General features: G+C 38.0%; 2 protein-coding genes across 35 annotated transcripts in view; one reads left to right on the top strand and one right to left on the bottom strand.

Annotated features, from left to right (window-relative positions):
• The first annotated feature begins 122 nt into the window (after window positions 1-122).
• LOC112557160 (28S ribosomal protein S22, mitochondrial-like) lies at window positions 123-6184 on the top strand. Of its 2 annotated transcripts, none has more exons than XM_025226852.1 (7): window positions 123-280; window positions 786-1177; window positions 1685-1828; window positions 2803-2886; window positions 4269-4414; window positions 5174-5279; window positions 5853-6184. In XM_025226852.1, the coding sequence occupies exons 1-7, from the start codon at window positions 187-189 to the stop codon at window positions 5976-5978; spliced, it is 1092 nt and encodes a 363-aa protein (XP_025082637.1). In that variant the 5' UTR covers window positions 123-186; the 3' UTR covers window positions 5979-6184. The 2 variants fall into 2 exon arrangements, with proteins under 2 accessions (XP_025082637.1, XP_025082638.1); XM_025226853.1 differs by having other exon boundaries at window positions 156-280; window positions 791-1177.
• A 2522-nt stretch (window positions 6185-8706) lies between these two features.
• The window catches only part of LOC112557156 (basement membrane-specific heparan sulfate proteoglycan core protein-like), a 131013-nt gene continuing 111784 nt past the window's right edge, over window positions 8707-27935 (bottom strand). For 32 of the 33 annotated variants that reach the window (XM_025226815.1, XM_025226821.1, XM_025226819.1 and 29 more), the window contains 16 exons: window positions 27388-27520; window positions 26720-26850; window positions 26029-26325; window positions 25572-25721; window positions 25023-25241; window positions 24680-24775; window positions 23791-24012; window positions 23159-23275; window positions 19773-19832; window positions 16057-16184; window positions 15134-15305; window positions 14393-14527; window positions 12375-12600; window positions 11468-11551; window positions 10704-10807; window positions 8707-10204 (listed from right to left, as the gene is read on the bottom strand). In XM_025226815.1, the coding sequence (XP_025082600.1) occupies window positions 10053-10204; window positions 10704-10807; window positions 11468-11551; window positions 12375-12600; window positions 14393-14527; window positions 15134-15305; window positions 16057-16184; window positions 19773-19832; window positions 23159-23275; window positions 23791-24012; window positions 24680-24775; window positions 25023-25241; window positions 25572-25721; window positions 26029-26325; window positions 26720-26850; window positions 27388-27520 (2426 nt within the window). In that variant the 3' untranslated portion in view covers window positions 8707-10052. The remainder of the gene's footprint in view (window positions 10205-10703; window positions 10808-11467; window positions 11552-12374; window positions 12601-14392; window positions 14528-15133; window positions 15306-16056; window positions 16185-19772; window positions 19833-23158; window positions 23276-23790; window positions 24013-24679; window positions 24776-25022; window positions 25242-25571; window positions 25722-26028; window positions 26326-26719; window positions 26851-27387; window positions 27521-27935) is intronic. The other variant, XM_025226818.1, reaches the window with a different exon arrangement.

Raw genomic sequence — 27935 nt, 5'->3', positions numbered from 1 at the left:
TTGTCTACCGCTTATTATCTTAAAAAAACAATTACTAAGCGACAATATCTTTATTCTTAAAAATACATGCTTTCAAAAATTGAAAACTTTAATAATAAAATATTGTGTTTTCCTTCTTATGACATAATTTATGAGATTTTAATGAAAAATTTTAATGTGATTTATCAACTACCTATTTGAACCAGCATGGCGACTGTTCGCAAAGTCTCTGGTGCTCTGAGGCGAATTTTGAGCTTACACGGCGGCGGACGAGAAAGACTTTTTCATGTTTCTTCAAGAGGTAAACCAATTAAGTTCATATTGAAAATCACCATATCGGTTATTAGAGAAAGATTCATCAGTAACAGACACTAAACAGTACACGCCTTTTCCCTCTCGCTGTGCGTTCTTTTAACAATATTAATAATAACTTCTAGGATCAGCGTTCTAAATATTTGTTCCCTCTTCTGTAAATGTCTCGTTCACGCACAACTGTCAGTATCTTTCTGTTGAAAAGAGGCTTTTGGGGTTAAAGAGGAAGAAACAACTTAATCAGAAAACTATATTCACACATACACACACAGTTCTGAGATTGACCATTTTTAATGTTGATTTGTTTTGGTATTAAAAAAACATCAACTCTTTCTATATAGTTTGCACCCACAGATGTGAGTGTTTTCACAGCTAAAGCTCAATTTCGTCGATTTGTCCATGTTGAATAAGTTAATGAGTTGAGGTACTTATAAAGACTGGCAGGCATCATTTAGAAGTAGAGTGTTAATTGTTGTCTTTATTGTGTTTTTAAGCACAGTCAGGGTCAGTTTCTCACTCTCCCATACATCAAGGTGATTCTACACACAATCCACTGCAAAGCAAGGCTGTGTGTGATCCACTTCCTGTTTTTATGCATGCGGAGGTTCAGTCATTACTGCACGCCATAACTGGATTTGACCTTCAACGAGTGGCCAGGACCAAGAAAATGGAAATAAAAAAGCCTCAGTACAAGCTCTTGACAGATGAAGAACTGAGCTCCATGGTGACTAGAGCACAGAAACGACTGCAGAGTCGCTTACAGATGCCACCCTTCATGAAAAGCAGACAACCAGTCAGACATGTTTTGTCCCAGGACAGAGACCTTGAAGGACTTGAGACACACAAACATGTGTTTACTGACATAAGCTCTGGCATTAAAGACAGGGTGAGTGATCATTAATGCATCAATGATGATGTTGCTTGCTAATGTTAATAAGCTTACTGCCTGTGCCATACAAAAATTATTATTCTTAAGTTATATGGTAATGTTTTAGGCATTTTGAAAGATAGGATTTAGTGCATATTTTTGCCATCATTTACTGCCATAACATAGTAAGCATAAAGCCAAAGTGAAAGACAAATTCTTCTGGTATTATCATCAGTAGACTTTACGATATTTCATAAATGTTAATTGTGTACTATTCTTAAAGCATAACTTCCTTCAAATTCTTAATAAACATTGTATATTTAAAGGCAGCAGTTTTAGATTTATGAATTCTTTTCAGACAAAAGAAACCATACCTTACTGGAAATCTTTACCAATTTTCATTTTAACATTTGTTTTATTGCATTTTACAGTATGTATTATAGCTTAATACAAGAAGATATGTCTTCACTTTACAAAAGTGTTAGTTTTTTGTGATAGGGGGGTTTGTTTTGTTTTTGTCTGCAGCATAGAATTATTGTTGTACGAGAAACAGATGGCACACTGCGTGAGGCAGACTGGCATGAACGTGATCGCATTAACCAAATATACAACCCTCTTCCTGGTAGGGAGCTGCGCACTCCACTCATGTTCAGCCCCCAGTATCTTGAGGTAGCAATAATTGTCCCATTTTTCAGTATTGTGATTGTAAACTGAATTAAAAAAATAGGAAATGATATTGTGCTAAATATTAGAGCACACCTAGTGCTATTGAAGTCATAGTAAAGAAGTAAGTCATGAGATTTTCCTAAATACTTTAGTGTACTTAGTGCTGTTTAAATCATTTTAATATTTAGCTTTCTACTATCAAATGTATTGGAGTTATGATTCAGCAGGTCAAACATCTCAAAGAACAAAACTGTGCTTTTGGTCCAAGCTGGATGTGTTCTGTCATTCTGTTCTGGGATAACACATTGTTGAACTCCTCCAAGTCAAGAACTTTGCTGCTTGTCTAGTCGGATGTGTTTATCACTGAATGTTTACAATTTACGTTGATAATGCTTTTATAGGAAAAAGGTTTTAAATCTGTTTAACGATTTGTTATTTTCACTTACAGCATTTCCACATCATTAAAGGAAATAAATTGAAAAGATGCATATAATAACAATTAGTTACAAGAAATATTGAACATATTCTGAATAGGACGATGAACATATTCTAGTTAAGTTTTTTGGTTTATTGTTACTCCTTAAGGAGCATAGGGCCACACTCTAGTTAAGAGGATGAACATATTCTAATTAACATGAATGTATTCTAGTTAAGAGGATGAACACGTTCTAGTTAGGAGGATGACTATAGAGAGTGAAGGTGTAGAGGGATTTTGCTGTTTACAATTGTCTTTCAAGTGGTAGTAGCTAAGGGTACCAAGATCTATGAACTCATAATTTAAAAAAAATAATTTCACAGCCCCTTATCTCTTAAACTATTCTTTTTTGGAAGTCTAATATGCAGTGCTTGTGTTTTCCTTGTAACTATGCTGGTATTGTGCATGAACAGTATTGTTGATCTCAGGGGCCTGGTTAAAAACAGGCATTATTGCAGTTTCTCAGTGATTGTGCCTCATTTGGATTTGCTTTTGTAAACAGGATCTGTTGGCTTCAGGCAAATTTGAGTACGTGCTTGATGCAGCTTGTGTTCAGTTTGAGCCAGATGACCCAGAATACATCAGAGTGAGTAGTGTTTTTTCAGCTAACAGTTAAATAATTAGCAGGGACCACATCAATAATGTATAATAAAATGTTTAATTATTGTTTATATATATACAGGATTTTTGTTGTTTTCTTTCATTCATCCCTTGACTAGTAGCAGTCGATAAACTGTTATGCTGGTCCGCTGGTGTTGGTCACTGGGTGGGGGCAGGGAGAGAACATGCAGCAGCTGACAAGAGAGGCCACTGAGTGGCTGCAGGTCTTACTTGGTAATTCCAATATTTTCTTTCATGCTAGCTATGTTTCTCTTTCTCTGCATCACCCTCCATGGCTCCCTGAAAGACAGTCTTGTACAGTCTTCACCATTACCAGAAGAGGCTTCTGGGATGGGTTACACATGAGGTCTTGTTCAACTTGATGTTAAGCTAAGTTTTTCAAATTAACTTCCAAAAATCACTATTGTCGCCATTCTTTAGTGGGTTAGGGTTGGTCCGAAGAGTGAATTATTTTGAAGATCTCACAAACAACCAAGGCCTGGTAGCACATGGTCACTGATCATGCTTTGAACAAAATCATGAGTTAATTCCACATGACAGATTCAGAGCAACATACTCCAGATCATACAGTACCCATCTTCCATACCCTAGAGAACAGTACAGCACACAGATGCTAACATCTTCCATACTCCAGAGAACAAACAGCACAGCACACCCGGTATGCACTGCAGGTGCACGGAGATGTAAACGGCCAGTCTCCTTTCCTCAAGCTGCTGGGGTTCATGTACATACTGTGCAGAGGGCTCATACGAGGGGTCAGTTGATTCCCCAGGTGATTCCTGTAAACTAATTTCTTCATAAATACCTCATACCATAAAACTTATTACTATACAATTGATTAGTCATGTGCTTTCACTCACACATGCAGGTCACAAACTTTGTTAATTTTATATTGGTTTTCATTTAAATCCAGTATACACAGAGTATAATGTTACAAATTATAAACCAAAATTTAAATTTATACAGTTTCTACAAAATGTGTTTAAAATTACCTTGACTGGGCAATGAATAAAAGAATATCACACATATAAATGCCACTATATGTACACAACCAGTTTTGTAACTCCTGTTTTCCACTCTGCTCTTTCTTGATTTCATAGATGGTGTTTCATTTATAATGTGTGATTTGATTTGGTTGCTCACATGCACACGTGTGTGTTGAGATTTATCATCAGTGTATGTGATGGCTCTGTATGTTTTATAATTAATACATTTATATACTTTCAGCTTGTTTAAAATTTGTCCCAGTGCACAATAAGCCAGGTTTGGGCACTTAATAAGTATCTTGATGGCAGTTCTTGTTATTATATTTGTATGTGTACATCATGTACCTTATACTATGAACAGGTCACTCATCGCACAATTGAAGTCATTGACAGCACTCACAGATATGAGGAACTGAGATGCACAAGGCACTTTGGCCCATTGGCATTTTATCTTGTCTGGTACAAAAAAGCAGATTTTCTCCTTATTGACATGCTGCAGCGTCAGCTGTAAGTAAAATCCTTGGTTTCTTTTGGCTGTCAATTATAATGAGGAATGTGAATTGCTTTTTTTCTCTGCAAAAATGAAGGTAAAAGTTATTAGGTGAAAGAATGATCTTTTAAATCATTAATAATAATGATAATTGAATTTGTAGAGCTTATTTCCCTATGTGGAGGTGAGCACAATGTAGTGTGTACTAGAGACCACAAACAAATAGTTAACCATACAAGAATCACAAGCATCGGTGTGGATAATGGTACTGATAAGGGTAAGTCATGGTTAACACCAACAGCAGTATCAGCAGAGATCTACATGAACAGAGGACAGCTTGTGGAGTTAAACAGCTTTAACTCTTTCATCGTGATTTACATCCTTGGAAGTGAACTTCTCAACCAATTCTTGTTTTGCACACTGTAATGAGAAGAGGGTATTGTCACAAAACAAGTCATGCTGTGCATAAATAAATGAATAAATAAGTGAAGAAACTGTACTGTCCTCACCCAGTCTTGTTCTACTATGAATTACTTCCCTTAGGGAAGTCAACAAATCAAGTATTTTGTTATATTTGAATGTAGCAATGAGTGTTGTTAAAGATCAAAAGGTAGGTTGTCGTCTACATTAAATCATTACCAGTCAAGAGATGAAATGAGTGACATTTTCTTGTCCTTTAGTATTTATTGAAGTCTGTTGGTAAAGATCCATCTATGATTAAGCTTTTGACTCTGTGTGTGTGTGGTGCATGTGTTTGTATCTGCATGTCTGTTTAGATGGTCTGACGCAGGTGATTTGGTGCGGCTGTACACCATTGTTCACCCTGACAGTCCTGCCCAGCTCATGAATCTCCCGCATGAAAACCCTCTTGATGTAGTTAAGGTAAGAGCAAAGCAGAGACCATTCCTGGCACAAGCTGTTCTTTGATTCATGTCAGGCAGAGTTGCGAGTGTTAACCAGAATATATTTTTTACACTTTTTTTTGTTTGGCAATCATGCAGAATAGAGTTTATAGTTGAAGTTTCATTCTTTTCTGATGTTTGGTTGTGGTACTTTGTTATTATAGATAATCTTCCTTTGTTTAGGAAGTGTAGGTGAGTGAATGCTTTGTGGCCTATGTTAGCTCAAAACATTTTAACAGATAAAAATTGACTAAAAACACTTTGTAGCCTTTTGGTAATTCTCCAAATATTTGGATGTGGAACATGTATGGTTCTGAAGCTGATACAACGCTCTTGCAGAATTCCACCTACTTCCAGACTTTTTGCATGTATGGGATTTTGTATGCTATTTTGAAGTGTGTGTGCATATATATATATAAATGAGGCTACCTAGGGCTATATTTGCTGTCATAGGGGTATATTTGTTATGTTCCTCTGGTTACTAAGGTGCTTTTAGGATGACATTTTCAATTGCTATGGGATTAGTGACATAGGCAAGATTTTTTGTTGTCAGGCTTTCTGCGATGTGGAGGCCCATCACAAGGGTCAGTTGCAGCTTGCGCTACAAGCAGCAGAGGAAGCGCATAAGCGTTGGAAATCAACATTGCCCATAGATGTGGGCACTTCTGTACATGACTAATTGAACACTTCTTAATGTGTGTCCATGTTGCTGTAGCTGCTTCAGATATATAACCTAGAAGATTAAAAATATTGACACTTGGAATTGTGTTTTTTAAATGATCTTACCCTAACTGTTGGTTATGAGAATAAGTTGAAACAAGAATCTGAGTAAATGCCTGAAATGAGAATGTATATGAAAAAATAAAATGAGAATTATTTATGTGAGTAAATCCCTGAAATGTGACTGTGTGAATAAACAAAAGAGCGTATATTCAACCAAGAATAGTAGATATTATTACCAAGAATATTTTTTGAGTGACGTCCCGTTGCTTAACTAGCTTGGGGGGGGGGTGCTCTCTGATCTTGTTTGCTTTGTCTTTTCTTGATCTGTGTTTTTTATGTTACGTATTTACCACTCATTTGGGGGTGTTTTTTGTTTTTTTAACACCTGACCATTTTCACCTACATACCATCTCATGGTGACTTCCCACCATTGACTGCCTGCCTCGTTCATCTCATCATGATGGTTTCTTCATGCAGTTCGCTGGTGAGGTCACATAGTTCATGCAGTGTACTTTAACCTCTCTGATTTGCAATTTACAGATGATGTGAGCTATAACTGGACCTATTTTTATCGCAGATTAATGACTTTGTAGATCTTATCTACTGGCTGTAGAACTGTAACCCTAAGCATCTTAATCTGTGAAAAGATGCCTCACTCCTGCCTTTTATATTTTTGACTATTGTTAAAATGATCTGGCTCTGTTGCACAAATGTAGTAGAAATCTATCTTCCATTATATCACTTTCTGAAGATTATAGCAGTGTTTTGACTATTCATAGAGCACCAGACTAAAATGATTTATGAAATTGTTTGGATTTGCAACTCCTGAAGGATGACCAGCAGTTGAATGTCTTGAAAGTATTATATTGGTGGTTTTGGTTATTGAAAGGGGCATTCTGCAGGCAACTCTATGAGCAGCACAAAAAAGACTTCTACCTATTGGATCTGGGTTTTTCTTCATTCATTTGTTTTTCACTGGAACTGGTGTGAAGAAAGGATTTGTAGTCTGTATTATTAATAATGCAAAATTTATATAGAGCATACTCACATCCCTAAAGAGCATGCTCCTAGTGTACAAGAACAAGACATAAGATATGGTGGGACAGGAAAATAAGCAAAAAATATATGAAACTACTGATGACAAATATAAAAAATATTAAAAATAATTTTGAAATGAGTTGTTCAAGCTGGGAGAAACTTCTGGCAATATAACTTTCATCCTATATGGTATTCTATAGACAACTCGTTTCCATTTGTATTGTATGTGTCTGAGTTGGTTGAGAAAATCATGTTGCAGTCTATTGGTTAGAGGTGTGGGGGTAGTGTTTTATATCCCATGTTAGCTCTCGAATGTTAATATGTAGAGTGGTCTGTTAGCTCTGAAATGTTAATAGCTAGAGTGGCCTACTAGCTCTGGAATATTAATATGTAGAGTGCCCTTTTTCGAGACTTGACAATAGGCCAAAATTAGGGGCTAGGCAGTACAACTTGAAGGAGTAGGTTGTGTATCCTTTCTGTCCACTTAAATGGCTGACATACGGGAAGGTTTGTGTGGGATTGGCATGTTGAAACTAAGCTAATTACTAGACTTAAGACCAGTGGCCACCTCTGAAGATTTGGATTGTTATGTCGGATACTGGGGTATAACATGATGTGCAGACGTCCTATGAATGTAACCATGCAAATGTTTGCCTTGAGAGAACAGGTGCAAAGTTCCATAATGCCATTGTCTAAGAGGAAGGAATGCCCAATACAATACAAGGCTATCTGTGTTTAAGACAACAGGTATTTCTTTGCCAGAGAGATCCATTCTGGACTGTAGGGTGGACGAAAAGGATTTCCTTCTTCGAAGTCTACTGGCGAAAGTAGTGGGTACATCTGACCACGAACTAATATCCCTGGACTGCTGGCAGACAATTTTTTCCAGTTAACTGCTAAAAGGAGGCATTACACGACATAGCTTCTGGTTTATTCACATTCTTTGTTTAGGCTCACCAAGACTAACAGCGGATCACTTTGCAAGAGGCTAAGCGTTGGTCTTGAGCAATCCACCTCTACACGTCCTTGATCTAACTGCAGCATGGCAGCAGCTCATGGGACAGCAGGAACCATTTTTGCAAATGTAAAGAGGCACAAGCTGGTCTGGTTTGGTCGTGTGACCTTCAGATATTCTTGGAGGGAGAGTCGACGCCAAGATGAAAATAACTGTTTGGCAAACATGAATGAAGGAAGGGTCTGGTTATTTCAGGCAGGGCCTGTTTACCGCTTGGGCCTATGTAGAGAGCCGTGTCTATCCAGTTGTTGACTCTGACAACCAATACCAACAGACCAGCTTTGCCACTGAGTTGATACCAGTTAAGGGTTTTGTGTGTAGATGATGACTTTTAAGATGATTAACTGCTGAAAGTGTTAGTATATGAGCAATATCAATTTAAAATTGGAATGCAGGAACGGCTGCATTGGACTGCCAGGAAACAGGCTGGCTGGCTTATTGTAATAAGTTCTGTCAACTGTAATTGTGACAAACTGGGCTCACAGGCAGGTAAAAAGAAACAAAATGTAGATCATTCACCAGAAACTCTAATGATGGGCCTGCATGCTCTTTATGAGGAAACGTTGGAAGGACAGCAATTTGCAGCGATGCTTGCCGCACTAAAAAAGACATTGTCCTATCAGAAACACTATTGTAATTTCATCATTTTATTGGTGTGCAGATCAAATCACAGACTAGACATGTTTCAATGTTTTACAAATGATCCTGCAATGGGATACTGTTTGCATGCAAATGTTTGATGCGCACATGCAATAACTACAAACAAGCTGTCACACATTTTCACAGGAACAGAATTCGGTAATGTAAGGGAACACCAGCCTACCTATGCCTGCCACAGTAATCCCAGGGTGAACCAACACAATGTTAAATGCATGATAAAGAAATCAGAATTAAGTAAACAATTTGTACTGTATTTATTATGCTGTAAATACATGAGAAGGGCAGTAAACACCATTGTGTGAAGGACTTTGGTATGAAACGGTAGTAAACTGATGAATAGAAATATTCTAGAGGCGATAAATGTTGCTGTTTGTAGCACCAATGGCTGGAGTATTTAGTAATCAGTTACACAGGGACAAGTAAAACAATACTTGAGTACAAACAGACTGCCATCTACAACACTTTGTGTATAAAACGTTACAATATAAAAATAGTAGCAAAAGGCTAAAGCTGACTAATTGTGAACATGAATGACGTGAACCTGCAAGCTGATCAGGCTGTAACACACTGGAGATCTTTGACAGCACCTCTCTCAAGACTGGCGCATTTCCCTGCTTACAAAGACTTCAGGATTAACTCACAATTTTCCTGATCGTCTGGCTTTGGTACCACACGAAGTGACATCTCCAGACCACCTTTATAGTAAATAATCCCATCTCCAGCTCTGCTAATATTTTGGAAATTTCTAACAGTCCTGGCTCAATATGCCACTGATGATACCATGTACATATGGGCCTGCCACTGTAAATGCACAGAAGGATAGAGCACAACATGCAAGACCACTACAGCAAGAGATACCACATGATTCAAGATTTGATGGTTGTCTTGCCCATGTTTTTGCATGCAGTTCAATCAGGTTTATTCTACTATTAATGATAGCAGCTGCATACAATTCTGAGAAATATAATTATCGTGAGACATACTCTGAGCTACACAAGTTTCAACATCTGGTGGACATGGGGCAAATATGGCCTGCTTGTCTCAAAGCTCACAAAAAAGTGTCACGTTTCTGTGCACTAATAACACAAGGCAAACTTTCAGCTGTCAGCACACTTTCTTGTGTTCCATGTGGCCTTACGACCATTTTATAAAGTTGCTGGTTGATACAGTTGTTGAAATTGACTTTTGACCATTAAGTAGTGTGTCGTCAATACCTTATAAATAGTGGAGTGTGAAGACGATGTACATTGCAATGTGAGCAGGCACCGCACTTGGTATTATGGATATGCTTTGCCATCGCAGAGTGCTGTGCCATGGTTAATTCACACAAGGCCGCACATTGGCACCACTAATTGCATCTTTACTGACTTCTAATGGTGGTCGGTTCATTATTCGAATGTCACTGATGCAACCATTAAAGTTGGAAGATATCTGACCATCAGTGAAGTGCTGCAAGTCAGGCACGCCACCTACAAAGATGGACATGATAACATTTAGAATATATCGCATGAATTCCTGGAGAGAAACATGAGATATAACAAAGTATTGATAAAGCACATTTCCCTGCACACTGGCTGCACTTCACTTATTCTGATACTCATGTAAGTGGCTTCTAAATATACACGACCCCACATGACAACCTGTTGAGAAACAAAACAGGAAATGTTTCTTAACTGCCGTAAGGCATTTCTTAATGCCACAGAAACGTTGAGAATACCTCTGATGCAGTAGAAGAGATATGGTGAAGTACAGTTAACTTTCATTTAAGCCAGGGTTCATTTTGTATGACCACCAAGGAACAGTTCACAAGACAGTGAGGTGACAAGATTACAGTTAGGAGATAGCTTGCTTCAATCCAAAATGTGCATTAGTAATCTAGGATCCTCTAAGCAAGTGTAAAGATCACAGATAAATTGTCCATGTCTGTTTATTAATAAGTAACCAGCAAAAAGAAAGCCAGATGCTCACCAAAGAAAATGTTGCCAAGAACATTGATAACTTGAAGTGGGCCTTTAGATGATCCAGTAACGGTCGGTGCATTATTAACTGTAAGGTTTGCACTACGCTGAAGTCTGTAAAACAAGCAAGACAATTAGTCTTACCACTGCATAAAAGTATGAGTGTCACAAAGACTAATAACTGAAGACGACAGTGGGTAAAGTTAGTCTTTTATTATTGCTGCTTTCAGTTAAACATTAGACCAATGACCTATACATTTTCCGAAAGGAGAAAGCTTAAAATTTGACTTTACAATAGAGACAGCTTAGATCGCCTTCCCCAGCAAAGCCAGAATCATCATACTATAAGGATTAAAAGCTTACATAAAAAGAATATAACCCAAGAGATGAATGATCATGCTTCCTTTCGAGTTACACAGAATTAAACACTTGGATAATGGACTTTTGAGTGCAGTATCTCAATATCCCTTAAAAGTATACAGAACTGACACTTGATACTGGACTTTTCGATACAGTATCTCAATACCACTTAAAGTACGAATGAATAAAATGTCTTGTATTTTCTATCTTGTATCTCTGAAAACCTGGTGCAGATGACCCATAATAGCTAAAATATCCCATTTTAAATGTCAAGAGTTTATCACAACCCTGTATATAAGGCATTAATTTTTTAAGTGCAAATACTGCATATGCATTATATTTTTTATTTAAAAAACTATTTTAACATAATATCGCTGTCAGGGTTACAAGAAGAGCTAAAGATCAAATATTTACCTCTCCACTACCACCGTGTGAGGGAAGCCATCATCCACTGGCACTGTGGAGGTCAGGACAGCAGGACCACTGCCAAGCTCAAACCTGTCGTACAGATAACAATACATAGCAACTGTTCCAGCTTCTGCAGGTGACATACAAGATGGTTCAAACATATGCTGAGTTACAACAGTGGATAGCAGTCATGGTCACTACACAGTACATTTTTGTTTCATGTACTATTATGATATAGTTCAAGTCTTTACTAGGTGTCTACAAAGTTTATGCATCTTGTAAGATAAAATATATAATCTATTAAAATATTTCTCATTTGTTTTACAAAAGGGCCCATTTTGTAATAGAAGCTGCAAAATAAGTTTATGAAAACAACTCTTTAGACAATTTCCTCAGACTTTGATTCTCCAGTACAACCAGTCATGCAACATGCTTCTGAAACACAAAGTCTAGCAAATATGCAGGGATTTTACCTTGACACTAAGTTTGTGTATCACAGCTGATACTCAACAAGAGTCCCATTGCCTTTATCTGATATTCTTTTTTCTAGCCTCTTATCCCTTAACAGCTCAAATCACAAACACATTTTTCATCAAAATCTTAGTAAGTGCTTTCAGGTTGTAGTGCAACTTGTCATATGCTGACATTACACTATGAAAACACATGTTCTACCCACAGTAACAGATATTTTGTGTACAGGACACAACAGCACCTGGGGTGTTGAATGCAAAAGCATGTTGCTGTGAACTGAAAGCTTATCATACACTAAATGCATGTGACTAAATGGCCATAACCCTTAATGCAATGCATGCACACACAACACACATTCTGCTATCATCTTGGTCTTTATGGCTGCTTACAACGTACAGTTAACCTCAGCACACAGCCACAGGGACTAGAGTAAAAGACACACCTAAACTCCACAAATCCATTGCGCAGAAATATGGTGAGGTAGTCATTGCCTCCTCGTTGTTCTCCAGGAGGCTGTCCCTGCCAGAACAGCAAACCATTGGGTTCCACAGTTTTGATGGTGAAGGAAATGGTTTGCTTTAGCTGACGCTGATGGTGTGACAGGACTGCACGATCCAACTCCACATAACCATCCCCTGATAGTTCAAATGAATCCCCAATGGTGATCTCTGTAAAATATGAAAGAAAAAACTAATTTCTTCTGTTTTGTGGGAGAACTTCATTTTTTTAATTTTGTCTGCTCACAATTGCACCCATGTACACTCTTACAGTTGAAGTTCATTTATTCATAAACAAGAGAAACAAGTTTATATCTGGAATGTGCTCTGCAAACAACAGTACCCATTTACACCTGTACATTTGGGGTCCATCCATGCACATCGCTTTGGGCTCACTGCCATCAGGCAGCACTGGGTTAGAGTTTAATTATTAAGCCCCCTTTGATGCAATGGCAGCTGTAGTCACAATACATCATACCTTCAGTATGTCATGGCTTTATGCAAGTCAAATCCTACCTTTCTGGGTCCTCATTTGAAGGTAAAGAATTCACTTTAGAAAAGTATAAAACTTTGGTTGCAGTTATATAAATCTAGATTATATGTGAGTCTGATTCCTGATTGTGAAAGGTCTCTGGGTGTAAGGTATATGAATGTCTTCTGGTGTTGAAAGTTGTGTGGTTCTAACCCTTGCTTCCTCAGAGACCAACTACAAATCACCCTTTGTGAAAAAAAAAACAAAACATTTGTATGTTCTTTTATAATTTCAAACTCAATAAATTTGTATCTTGTATTGTACTTTCAAACTCAAAGTCCAGTACACAAAGATTTCACCAACACAAGACAATAAGCACTGAAAGACAGGCCATTGAAGTAGAAAGTCTCTTCTCTAAGCTGAGCGTTAAACATAATCCACCAACAGGAAATGCCTATCACTGCAGTTGGCCAGAACATGCATGGAGGAACTCCAATATTATTGCTGGAAGTCACTGACTAATGAGAAAAATCAAATAATGATAATTCTTTACCTTATTATTTTATTATTGTCATTGAAGCAATGTTTGAACAAATGTTTTAATAGCAGTGAATAATGTAGTGGTTAAGTAATGAAAGACCTGTATTTTTTTATAATTCTAAGCACATTTAAGTATATTTATATTCTTAAAAACATCGTGTTTTAACATTGATTTTCCTAAATTTTTAAGTTTCCTGAAATATTACTATTATTAATAAAAAATATACTGAGCATAAAGCAGAACCAACAAATTAGAAAATAAGAACATCTTTGTAAGTGTCATAATGTTTCACTTTTGTTTTTACAGTGTTTGCAATGTGTCAAATGCTACAATAATTTACAGATTTTTAATAAAAAAATATCCTAGGGTTACAGCACCTAAGTAACTGACAAACAGCCATGAATGTGGCTTGATTCAACAAGTCTATAGCAAGTAAACCATTATTATATTGCACTGACCAAGTGGCAGCCACGTGGCTAAAGTACCTGTTACCACAACAATCAGATGTTAAGGGTTTGTATCTGGACTCCACTTCAATATATCTCTCTCTGGATGTGACATCTGTTTACAGTGCTGATCATCTGTGGTTTTTCTCTAGGTATTCAAGTTTCCTCTACACTCGCATGGGGGTTGGGGGGGTTGTTGTGTACATGCATGTTCCTATATGAAAGTGCATTCAATGCATAACCTAAAAGGTGTGCAGTTGTGTGCCTGTGTGTATATAAAACTCTTTAATTACTGCTGGTGCTATATAAACCTGTTGCATCATCATCATCATCTATATCACTATTTATCTTTTAGTATCCTCTGAAAGAATGATTATGTGAACAGTGCCATTAAAGGTTCAATCTTTTGTGGAAATATAAACTTAAGGTAATTCGACGCTAATTTGGAAATAGAAAAAATTAATTATATTAACAAATAAGATTGTAACAAGAGCAGGTACTAACCTGTCTCACAGTCACGACCCATGAAGCCCAGAGGACAGCTGCAGATATAATGACCTTCCACCACACTGCATGTGCCTCCATTTTGGCAAGGCTCTCGAGTGATACATTCATCAATCTCTAATTCACAGTTCCGACCTGAATCAAGACTCGTTGTTATCTAATTATGTTGATTGTCAACTGTATGAAACAAGACTCCACCACTAATAATATTAATGAGGATGATTTTATATATATAGCATAATAAAGAGGTCACTGACTTTGTTATTACTTGTGGAAGTAACAATACCAACAACAGTTTCCTCATCACAAACTTTTATCATTATGAAAGTAACAATACCAACAGCAATGTCATTATCACAGGTGTTTTTGTTTTTAAATTTGTTGCACATGCAAAGGAATTCTGTGTTGCTGTCACACTCAAATATGCTATTCATAAGCTTTCTGCATGTAACTCCAGTTGAGAGAAAGATGGTTTATACTCATTGAAAAGACGTAACTTATGAAGTAACAAACTGTTATTTGTTCATAAAAAATTTTTATATGTGAGACAGCAAGCAGACAGATTTAAAAAGTGCAGGATTTAACAAGCAAAAAGTACCCAGCTTCCTTAGCGTTCCCCACCCTTAAACCATTTCTCTTGATGCACTGTCATCACTGGTAACTGAAGTCATGTCACAGAGTTAGCTGTGAACTGGTCATGGGACTATCATAACTATAACTGAAGCCATGTCTCCGTCTTACCTGTGAATGTTTGATGACAGTGGCAGATATACTCTGTGAGTGACACTTCCTGACATACGCCATCATTCTGGCAAGGATCACGGTCACATACAGAGCGGTCTCCACAGTCTTGGATGTTGACACTCTCTGTGGCATCAGCCAGCAAGTCAATCTCTTTAGATCCCACCTTCAGCTGTTGGATATTTAACAGCAGACATAGTAAAATGTTGCAAATTTAAATCAACAGGCAGAAATATTAAAGAACACAACAAGCATAACCAGCACTGTTGATAAATATGGACAGTCTTGAAATAGGTGTTTAAACTGGAAAACAAGAACAAATTGATACAGATATAAAATTTTTACTTAAATGCTATACAAAAATGTAAGAAATAATCCTTTCCACATTAATGTTTTTCTTGTTGTATATCACAGCATGCATGTGTATTGAAGCTCTCCAACAGAAGTGTTTTGATGTCAATTTTTCCCTTGCCACTTTGCCAGCACTTAACAGTCTATTGTGCTTCATTGATGATCTTTTGCAGAAGTCACAATCATTATCAAAATATAAATAGTGTATTTTAAGAGAACTTTTTTTTTGCCATTGCGCATATGTACTGATTCGATTGCTCTTGTACTTGAAGAGCTAGTTCCCCTATTTATCTTCAGTACACCTTAAAATGGCAGAATAACCATGACCAAGTGAAAGGAAAAATGATGAAAAACAATATGATATGGTTTTTAAGAGCAATATTTTTATAAACAAACTTGAATTTATTGATGTTTGAAGTCATGGTGGTACTAGGACCCCATTAAGGTACAACCCAATTTTAGTAGAGTTTAGTGAGTCTTAATAGGAAGGTTTTACTGTAACAAGTCTCTTGTTCAATCCCATGACAGCACCAACATGAAACAGGTGAAAAGAATTATCTTCAGCAAGTCACCTGAGCAATACACCCAACAAAGCCTTCTCGTGTTCCAACATTGCTGGAAATTGCTTCTGAGGGATCCACTCCTCCCAGATAAAGTGGTCGTTTGAGATTGAGGCCAATGGTGTTTCCAGGTGATGTCCCTGCACCAACAGCAGCGTTACATTATAAATAAAATACTACTGCTCTAATATGTACAATCTAGCAGTCATTGCTGCTAAGCAGCGGCTCCAGATTTTACTTATGATCGTAACTAATGACTAAAAAAGCCAAAAGAAAATCTGTTATACTGGCACAAACAGTGCAGCAATGGCTACTTTTCAAGTAAGCATTGTGGCCCCTTATGATATTAAGGTGATCAATTCATATGATAAGCAACAAGAAAGACACACACACAATATATATAGAAGGATGCACACTTAGTTGTTAGAAAACACTCATAATAAGCACAAAAGGACACAACAGTATATGTATATAGTGTAAGTACTGTGTGGGCCAAGTGTGGCACAGCAGTCCTTGTAAACTGATAGAGGAGTGGATCAAATTTAGCAGTCTACAACAAACAGAAAAACACCAGTATCACAAAAGTGTCTGCAGGTATACATTGATTAGATCAAACAGCGAAAGAGGATGTAAATACACTGATGCAAGTACTCTGCGGTGTGCTGACCACTTTCTGGTCTGTTACTCTAAGTTGATAGTGGTCTTGATTATATAAGGTCAACTTTTTGAGGGCAGTACCCATCTCATCTCAGTCACTGCCTTTCCTTCCCCTGAGCCATTTGTAAAATGTCTGGTACCTATTCAGTATCTGGGTTAACATGGATGTGTAAACCAGGAACATGGATGGCATCATACATCTTATCTTAGACGTCATGATGTAACCTCTGTTTTCCATTTACCCAGGTTTGAAATACACTAAGATCACTATCATGTGAATTTAAAGTCTGTCCAACTTGTGGTTTCCTCTTCTACCCAGAACTAAACGCTATCTTGTCTGTTACCCTATTCTGATTGCTGTCTTCTACCTATATTGCTGTACTCTATACCCTTACTATACCCTATAATATGTTGAAATATATAGCACCAAATACTACCACTCTAGATTGGCTGATCACACCATATTGGCACTGTTAAATAAACATCAACTTGCGCTGACAATGCTGACCACACAACATTGATACAGTTAAACAAATAAACATCTACTTGTGTTGACAAAGCTGATCACACCACATTGACACTGCAGTAGGAGACACTGATCCTCATATTACAAGGAGATTTCAATGAACTCTTAGAGAATACAGACTAGCATCAATACTGGACATGGTTCAATACTGGCTCAAGACACAACACTGCTTTGTATTACAACAACATTCTGTAAAAACACAAAAGTCATGCCCACACAACATCCCACACATGCTCAAAACACTCTAAAGCTACAGCACCAAAGACAGCCTTTAAAGGATCTCAGATAAGGAAGATAAGCGGAGGTTGAAAATGAGGTCTATGTAAATCACTGACTTTTGCCCATCTCAAATGTTAATATGCTTTTTACTCACAAGTATGAGTACAATCTTTAACTCTACACCAAAATGATTTACCTCATCTTGTTCATAGAGAAACTTCTTGAAAGTCACCTTTTTGTACAACTGGTTTCAATCAAGCAAATTGCAGATTTCGTTAACAGTTTATCTAACTGAAGTTTATGGTTTCAATGATTCTCTAAGCTTTTCACCTGTCTTATTCTCCCATTTAAAACAAATTACAACCAGGCATGCATGTTGGAACAGGGGAGAGCATTTTGGATGTACTGAGATACCCAGTCACTCCCTCTACTATTGTTGTACTCTCTCTTCTTAACTTCTCCTTTCATTGTTGTTACCATAACATTTTAGCTGCAAAGCCGGCACAGGCTCAGTCATCAGTACAAGCATCAACAATGAAATAAACAAGTATGTAACTAAAATTCATACTAGCACTTCCTGTGATCAGCATCCTCATAAGAATTTAATTCCAGAGCCCACCTCAAGATTGTTTAGAAACAACCAATGTACTTTCACCTTTTCATTCAAATAACAATTAACATGCATCTTTAATGAAATCCAGAAACAATCTATAAATCATTTGACCTGCTACAGTCAGTTGCATGTAGCAACAAAAAGTTGTATTATACATCTGAAAGTGAACACAAAATGCTACACAGAGAATGCAGATATCAGAAGGCAGCACAGTGACATATAATGTTGTTAATAAGATCATGATTCACAAAGCACTACAGCAGTGTTCACAAACATGCCAGCCTGTCATGGACTGCAGGCTCTTTGAGAACTTCCACAAAGGCCAGGTACAGCATGCAGTTAGTGCTAAGCAATCTACAGCCCCACTTCAACAGTCTAGTCTGTAACAGCATTCTACGTGTTACATCACTCTGTAAAATGCCTTTTGTCAGCTTACCGATTGTGTCATTAACCCTTATCCTTAAAGCTTCCCTGAATTTCTGTTTTTATCTGTCTTATGTCACATGTGAGTAGTTTTTCACAGGTAGATGCTCTCCTTTGTCAGAGATGGTTGCAGGATAATAGTTTTTTCTTCTTTTCTACCTGTTCTTCCCTTGTTCTCTCTTTCCCCAACACTCCCATCCCAGCTATTTTTGTCTAGACATAAATGACAGTTTGTCCATGTCTGTGGAGAGATGTATCCACACTACTCTATAGGCAGACCCCCTCTGTATCCTGCTGATGTACCAAATATAGACATTCTTGTCTCGCTTGTTTGTTTATGAGGCAGTTAAAACTCACTCCCTGTGACATCAAGCTCTAAGAGCAAACTGCAAATCTGGCCACAAAATAATGCACACACTGCATGAACTAACGGTACTGTTGTGCTGCATCAATGGTTAAAGCAGCAGTGCAAGTATTGTTAAAGCATCATCAATGAAAGAGATTGGCAAGAGCAACTTTATGGTAAGCTGTAGCGCCAGGAGACCTGCCCAGAACAATGTTGTGTAGCACATCCTTAACTATCCCGTTTCTTGTTACCTGCATATCAGCAGTTGTCTGGGCAGGTTTCCAAAAGACAAATCATTCTGGGGTTTTTTGCTGGCTTATACTTTGAATAAGCACAGAAGATGTGAATGTGAATCAGAAGATAAAGGCACAAAGTATAAGGTGATGTCTTAAGAGCTACATGTCCATTGCAAGAAGACACAAACAAATATCAATATGGCAACTCAGTGACCAAGTCTTTGTTGACAACTGAAGCTCAGGACCCTCAGCTTTATCCAAAAAAAAGTCTGATCAATAGGAGCGTTTAGCTATCCAAAGTTTCAACAACAAAAAAAGTAGAATATGATACTTTACAATGTAAAGTTCTTTGAAAATTGAATGAATGATATTCTGCATATGACACGACGTGACAAAGGCAATGATAAAACATGATCTGGGAGAGAAATCTATGTGATAAACTTAAGACTGGTCAAAGAGTTACAGATACAGAATCAACACTGCAAAATATTAGTAGCTATACAAAGCTGATGGGAAGCAAAGCAGTTTGGTAAGACAGAGGCAGTACAGAGGAAGCAAGCAGTGACACGACAAAGGGAGCTAATCAGACAGGAGGCGAGAGCAGCAGGAAGAAGATATGCAGGCTAGAAACTGGACATCAGAGAGTGAGTGAGCAAGGCCTTGAATGTGTCTGAAAGGAGAAGAAAGCCGGTGTCCGGCAATCAATACCTCTAGCGATATCACCTCTATCCCTTCTAGAGTAGGGATTGTAGTAGGGGTCAACTTGCTCTGGGTGGGAGAGAAACCAAAATAATAAATTGTACTTGATGTCACAGATACACGAAAAATAAACAAACAAAACATTAATATGTCTTCAGCTTTCCCCAACCCACCCCCCCTCCCTGAGCTTTTTAAGAAACTTGTACAGCAAAGTAATCTGCAATAAAGAGAGAAGGGGAGCATCTCAAAAACAGCCAAAAAAGAAACTACAGTACTTGAAATCCAGCCTTCAGCAACAGGTAATCAAGTAAAACAGATATTACCAGAATAATGTTACAAGATAGTGGTCTTCAAGGAAGGGGAATCTAGCCCCTTCATGATTCTTCTTCAAAGCTGACTCCAGATGGCTTATGCTCAAAAGCAAACAAATCTCTGTCCCAGATTGCTTTCCCTCAACCTTTACTTCACCCTGCGGTTGACTATCATGAGCCAGTCAATGATAACTGGCTACACCAGGAACAGACAATCACTCATGACATGTTCAAAGGCGCTTTTGTAATCCTGTCACATCAACAACACATACAAATATGAAATACATTCATTTTACTTGTGTCTTGAGATTATACACAACTTAATCAAGTGTGTGGCATGCACAGGTACATGCACAGGGAATGGGAATATGTATCCATGTGCTTGTGACTGCCATCTTGGTGCTTCATTGTGTGCCAGTATTTTCTATGACATCACCTGTGTCTACCATGGCCAAGCATCCAGCCATGTCGATGATAATACACTGGATACACAACAACAGGGACATTCTCTCAGGGAGTAGACATGGTCATGTTGATGATTATACATTGGATAGTGAATGAAGCAACATGAGGACTTTATCAGATATGTAGTGCTTTTCAAAGTATTTTATGTTGGCTTGAAGTTCACTGGAATCAACTAATAATTTATTGCAAAAAATAGAACCATTCAGTGAAATGAATAGAAAGCTTTAGTTTTAGGACAGACACCAAGTGCCAGATGTCATTTTCCAGGAATATCAAACACCTAACTGCTTATGAGGCAGACTAATAAGAAAATGATTCTTTAGCCTAAGATAACAACATAACTCACAACTTCTACTAAGGAAAGAGACTGATCATTCTGAAACATTTCCAAGATCTAAAAACGACATAGCATGGTCCTTCACAACTGATCTTGTATCCCACCATAGACTGCTATGGTTAATAATGAAGATCCTGTATCCTGCCATAGACTGAAGTGTCATTTAGTGCTATGGTTCATAATGTGCTTGCCCATAAAGTCATCCAGTTGGCATGCACCATGATATATAAGTGAAGTCAGACTTTAGTGTGCAGTGTACAGAGAACATATACGAACTGGCATGCACAGCACTTTCTGTATGGTGCTTTCAAAACAGCACGACACCCATCAAAGATTGCTGTGGAGGAAGATGAAAGTATGACTAACTATTTTTCAACTGGGTCCTGTCAACCTCCCCTGTCTGTTTGCTCAAATGGCTACACTGACTGCTGTTCAGTGATAGACAATAGAACCAGTACTCACAAATTTGGGAATTCTTGTACATGTATTATTGTATTCACTGCTGCTTACAGACTGACTCCAGAAAATACTGAATTTCTATAATTCAACCCCCTCCAGTGTGTGTGTATAAGAGAGTCAATGACTAAGAGAACAAGAGATAGAGAAGAAAGAGACGAAGGAGGGTGAAAAAAAACAACAAAGTGTTGCTACTAGAAATTTCACAAAGAGCAACTCAGAGAGCTTACCATTTGAAAACTAAGTCCTATATGTTTATATAAAAACATGCAATATGATTATGGTGATACACACATACATATATATATATTCTACACATAGCAAAACGTTATCTACATAATATAGAGGTTAACACCTTGCAAGAGAAACTTTTACATCTCAGGGGGAAAAAATACATCAACAAGTGGCAAGTACAACAGACCAAACAACAGCAAAAGTCTCAGGTGACACATCCTAGTGGTTCATAGAAGAAATATAAAATGAACCATCTCCTGTCAACCCTAGAAAGCAGATGGTATTTGAGTGTGTTGTAGAAGATCTTTTTTCAAAATGTATAGTTTTAACTTTTTAACATCCCTTCCATAAAGTTTTCAGTGACGTTATGTTAATTTTTTTAAAAACAGATTTTACAAATTTAAGTGAATTAAGAGTGCATTCTGTTTAACAGATTCTCAACTAAATGCAGCTTGTCTTGAATTTTGTATGTTATGAGGAGCTTTTTTTTTTTTGTGTGAGAAAAAGGTTGGCTTTATTGTACAAGTTTGCTTTTTCTGTGTGCTTGCTTAATAGCTTTGGTTATTAGCCTATAAGCAAAAACAGTCATCTGACAGGTTTTATTTCATTCCTTGCTCTGTTCAATGTTAAACATTCTTTTAAAAGACACAAGGCTAAACCAACTGTGCATATGATTTATAGGCGCACATTAAAATATTTATTATATATCATATATCTATGACATTTAACCCTTGCAATATCACCTGACAGAATGTTCTGGAGCACTCTAAGGCTGGCCTTGTAATCATAGCCTTCATGAAGGATCTGTGTAAAGCTTTATATGGCCCTATAATCAGGCTTTGTATGAATCTTTCAGAAAAATCAGACCAGCTTAACAAGCAGGTTCATGACAGTTTCTCATTGAAAGGATACCAAGCTATTTATCCTTTGTTTTACCTAGTTAATGCATCAATGGTAGCATTGTGAAGAAATCAAGCGCTAGTGCGGCCTGACAGCTCCAATTTTAGGAATTTCTTTATTTGGAAAATCATCAAGGTTAAAATCTTTACGAATACGTCAACCTTTTATAAAGCTATAAAATGAAATGGTCCTAATCTCCACATGATCTACTACTATTTGTGAACACATTATCACAGACAGTGGTAACTTCCATACTGAAATGAACAATGCACATGATAGGCTTCTCTGTAACAAAGATCTAAGATTTGCAGATGAAGAATGACAAAAAATTTAGAATTAAAATTTGTTTCAGCTTTTACCTATAACAAACAAAGAGAAAGATGCCACTTTTTATAAATTATTATGTTAAGGTATTGCATCAGTTTGCATGTAAAAGAGTTTACAAACATGAAGTGTGAAAGTATCATCGTCGATTGTGTCTGTGACTGAAGGAGTAAGAGACTATAAGACCAAGAAACCAAACACACCTGAACACTAATTGAGCTGTAAAGTCTATTTATTGCTCTCTATTAGATTCTAAGCTTATTCATGTCAGTGATGAACTTTGTGGAAGTCTTGGGGAGTGGGGGAGGCAGGAAGAAATTATATGAAAATAAAGTAAAACAGCATCAAAACAAGAATCAAGTGCTTACCATTGACTTGGTCTTCGTTGTTGACAATAAGCATGCCATCTCTTCCCTTGCGCTCTGCCCTGACTGTGGCCCACTCATTAACAGGGATCTTATTCCGACTACGAAGAATAGCTGGTCCTGGAAAAATATTAACATGTATACTGCAGTCATTGTAACTACTCAGGCATTGCTCTAAATAACTTACACATAAAGAAGGTTGACTTGAGATTTGCCAATCATCATGCCATCACTCCAGTTTCTAGTTTTGCTTTTCTGGCATTGAGTTCAGTAATGTACATTTCTACCCATCAATGACTATGACTTTTCAAACTTTCTCATACACACTTACGCATCTCAGGGTGCAAACAGCATCCAGTAGTGTGTCAAAATGTAAGAAACAGAAGCAGTGTTTGAGTCAGACTAGAAAGACCCCAAAGTAAGAGAGTGTGTGTGTGTAGGGTGCAAGTACAGGCTTTCTGTACTAGGCAGTACAAAAATGTTGCATACATTTAAATATTTTATGCATACAATATGTTCCTTGTATACTTGAAAAATATCTCAACAACTAGTAAATGTTTCTGCATATGTATGCACAAGCTTGTTGAACTGAACTGACCAGCACATTCTCATCTCCCCCCTTTCTCCTCACTCACCAGACCCGGTGTCAAAACGGAATTCTACAAAACCATCCTTGATGATGATTGCCACAAAGTCACCACGCCCATCCTCATTCTGCGCATTGTACAAGACGATGCCATCATCAAGGCTGCGAGGTTTGAATACAACCTCCAGGCTGACTGACAAAATTCCATCCTGAATAGTTGGGTATGAGATGAAAGAAGTCTTGTTGAAGGCTGGGTCTACCACCACAAGGCCTGAAAAAAAGTAGATCACATGAGTTACATACACAAAGAAATTATTTTTGCCAAATTTGAAAAGTTCATCTTGAATTCACATTACACTCACATGACATCCAGATCATGAAAAATCTGCCATTGCAGTCAATGCAACAAAATTTAATAACAAAGTCTAGGCACTGTGTCATTTGTATAAGTAACACAAATCTATCATTTACAAAATTAGACATGCTGATGCACAGCTCTGCAGGAGAGCAGCATGTCAATCTCATCTGCATCCTCCCTACTGCCTAGTTCATTTGCCAACCATACCTGTAATACTAACTGTGGACCTGTGACCTGTTGTTCCACTCTCTTCATGCTGGCCTGTCTATGTTTTAACTGTTTTATCACAGCAGTTACAAACATATCTAGTCTACTCCCTGGTAAAACAGATAGTTGGGTGGTTATAGCACAGATGTCCAAAGCTGGAAGCAAGCCAGTTCAATACCCATGAGTTGCAGCAACCTTCCCTGGCTATCAGGAATGGATGTGGATTTTTAAGCAACGAGAGACCATGAGAAAAGTTTTTCTCAATATTTAACCTTCTTTTTTTTCAACCTCATAAATATTTTTCTTAGGCATGCCTGCTTTTCTGTCTGTACACAATCACTTCAGATGCCATCAACAAAGTAGGGCATCTTACCTACACTGCAGCCAACACCACTGAAACCTGCAGGGCATATGCAGAGGAAACCTGAAGAGTCAGGCAAATCATAGCAGCGACCTTGTCCACAGGCACCTGCAGAAAAGGCACAATGTAGCTGGACTTCATATATGTAAATGTCTATTACAATATCAGTACACTCATCTGTATCTCTCTTCCATCGCTAAATAAACAACATAAAGTGTTATTTATCACAATGATAGGCATGTTAATGGAAAATAACAGCAATTTCTCATGCCAAAACATGTAGTTAACTGTCATTTCCTAGCACCTTACAAATATTGTAGGACTTAATGTCTACTGTGAGGGGGTAATGCAATACCTGGGTAGCACTGCTCTCCCTTGATCTCACACTGCAAACCAGTAAAGCCCTGAGCACACAGACAGCGGAAACCATAAGCATTGTTATAGGGCTGGCACCGGCCTTCATTGTAACATGGGCTGTCACGGCAGGCATCATACTGCTCAATGCCATACACCTCAATGGCCTGGGCTCCCAAGTTGAGAGGCACACCCTTTAACTGTACTTGTGAAACACTGCCTGCACACAAAACACACAGACTCCTGTACACTTGTGAAATACTGTCTGCACACACACTCTCCTATACACTTGTGCAAGTACATGTACCTCCTCAACACACTTCAATAAAGCAGTAAAAAAGATTAGCTGACACGACAACCACTAGCACCCTTCTGCTTTTAGCTATTACCCCGTCCCTAAATTGTTTCTCATGCAGCACAAAATAGATTAACAAATAATGCAGGGCTCTAACCACCAAAAGAGCAATAAGGAGAGCTGTCTGTCTCAAGAGTGATAGCAGATTGTACCAACAAAACTTGTCTGCCCCAAGAGTGACTGAACAGAACTTACCAACAAAACCTGAGGTGAAGCCTGCAGCACGTGGCACCTCCTCATAGTTGGGAACACCTCCAATGTAAAGGGGTTTCTCAATGTCCATGCCTACAAATCTGCCAGGGGCTTCCCCAAAATAAGGTGGCTCATCATTCACCAGCAATGTACCTGCGCATGTTAATAAAGCTACATGTGACAAAATGTACACAGGTCAAGGCTTTCAAACACTAAATCTTCACATTTTTCATTTATACAATAGTATGTTCTCTTAAAGGCCATGTAAAAAGCACTTGTGCACAATACAAAGATCACATGGGAAAGTTCAGTGAGTGGAAGCTTTCATACATGTACACATTTATACACTGACTCATTGACACATTTACACATTCATGCTCCTGTATGTCCATACAAACATCCATACATCCGTCAATACTCGCGCCTGAATACAGCTCTTGTGTACAGCCTGTTTCCCCACCATTCTTTTTCTCTCGCCTCAGGTGAACCGTGTGCCACTTGTTGAGCTCTAATGGATTCTTTCCACGGATGATGGCAGGACCAGATCCCACATCAAATCGGAATTCTGGGATAGCACCACTCAGACCAAAGCAGACAAAGTCACCATTGGTCTGGGTGTGTTGTCCATTATACAGCAGCAAACCATCTGTGGATTCAGGGCGGAAGGACAGCAGGATGTCCAGATCCAGGTAAACATCAGGCAGGGGAGCAAAACTCATGTAGGAATTAGGATTCTGTGGGAAGTAGGGCACCAGTGCTGAAAGCAGATGTCTCATATCAAAAAGTGACCTAGATTTGAGTTCTGCTAGCTTTAACTAGCTAGGATACAAGAATACAGGCTCTGTATTTTTTTATATAGTCATTATTTATTTTTTTATTAGATGCCAAATACTGGTGATGACTTCATGGCAAATGGATGCAATATGAGTTCTGTCAGTATCATAGGAATCTCTCATAGCTCTGAGTTACTTCCATCAGCCAGTGGTCAGCAATACAGTCTGTTACAAGCTACATGTTATGCGCCATGTGGTATGCTTCATAACAAAGTACCCAAAGTACCTAAACTGGGTCATAATGCAGCCTATAATTAGCTATATGGTATGTTTTTTCTTTCGTTGTGGTGATATCATGGTGACTTTACAACGACTCACCTCCAACAATCAGAATGACGGGCACCTGAGTGGTGCCATAACGGTTGGATGCCTGGCATTCATATGTCCCAGAATCCTCCTCTCTTACTCGTGGGATGTACAAGCCTCCAGTCTCGGTGATGCTGTGCTCCCTGTGATAGACAAGGGCATTCACTCTACAATTAGCCTCTGTTTATTAACCTCCTAAACATAAACATTATTATCTTCATTCTTGCCTTTCACATACTAATATCCTTTCTTTGCACAACTTTTTCGATCTATTGGTATAGAAACCATAAAGAAAAGTGCTAATCTCTTTATGTTAGTGTTCTTTTGGCGTGTGTGTGTTGGAAGGGGTGCAAGGCAGAGTGTGGTGGTATGACAGGGTGTGTGCATATGATGTCCTGTACATTAGGCCTACAGGAGTAATTACTGCAGTGATTATTTATGCTCTCATTGCCTCTCACAGAGTGAAAGAAGAATGTCTATTTTTAAAATCTCATGAGTACATTCACTGTATGCTTGTCTAACTCTGTAGTGCTGATAAAAATGACTGCTCAGATAATCAAGAATCTTCTCACAACAATTAAAAGAAACTATGTCAATCATTTATGAACAGTAATATACTCATGATGATTTGCCTCTATTTTGTCGAACTGGTTTTTAATGCAATATGCTGCCTAACATACATTGGCAGATCACCATCCTTTTTGATCCAGGTAATGGTTGGCTGTGGTGAGCCCTGTGCTTCACATGACAATGTAGTGGGGCTGCCCAATGCTGCTGTTTGCAAATCCTGCAGAGCTGATATGACTGGCCGAGCTGAAAAAAAAAAAAATAAATAAATGCAAAATTTGTAAAGCGCATACTCACACTCCTAAGGAGCATGCTCTTAGCGCTTAAGAACAAGAGCGAAACATGGTAAGTATACGGGAGACAGGAAAACAAATATCATATGAGCTATAAAAGAATAAACAACCGTACTAAATGAAGAATAAAATCAAATACAGAAAACACAAAGAGGAACCAAATAACAAGAACAAGAGCTGAGAGTAACATGATATTACAAAAGGGAGGGTGTGACAAAGGACTAGCATTATGGGATAGGATGTTAGGAGTCATGTTTACAGAAGAGGTGTGTGCTCAGTGCACGTGTAAAGGATTCAACAGTAGGTAGGTGGCGGGTATGGAAAGGGAGAGCTGCAATGTTTGGCTTCACAATAACTAAACATCCTGT

Source organism: Pomacea canaliculata, linkage group LG2, assembly GCF_003073045.1.
Source record: "Pomacea canaliculata isolate SZHN2017 linkage group LG2, ASM307304v1, whole genome shotgun sequence".
Taxonomy (NCBI): Eukaryota; Metazoa; Mollusca; class Gastropoda; order Architaenioglossa; family Ampullariidae; genus Pomacea; species Pomacea canaliculata.
This window is presented reverse-complemented; position numbering and strand designations above follow the sequence as displayed.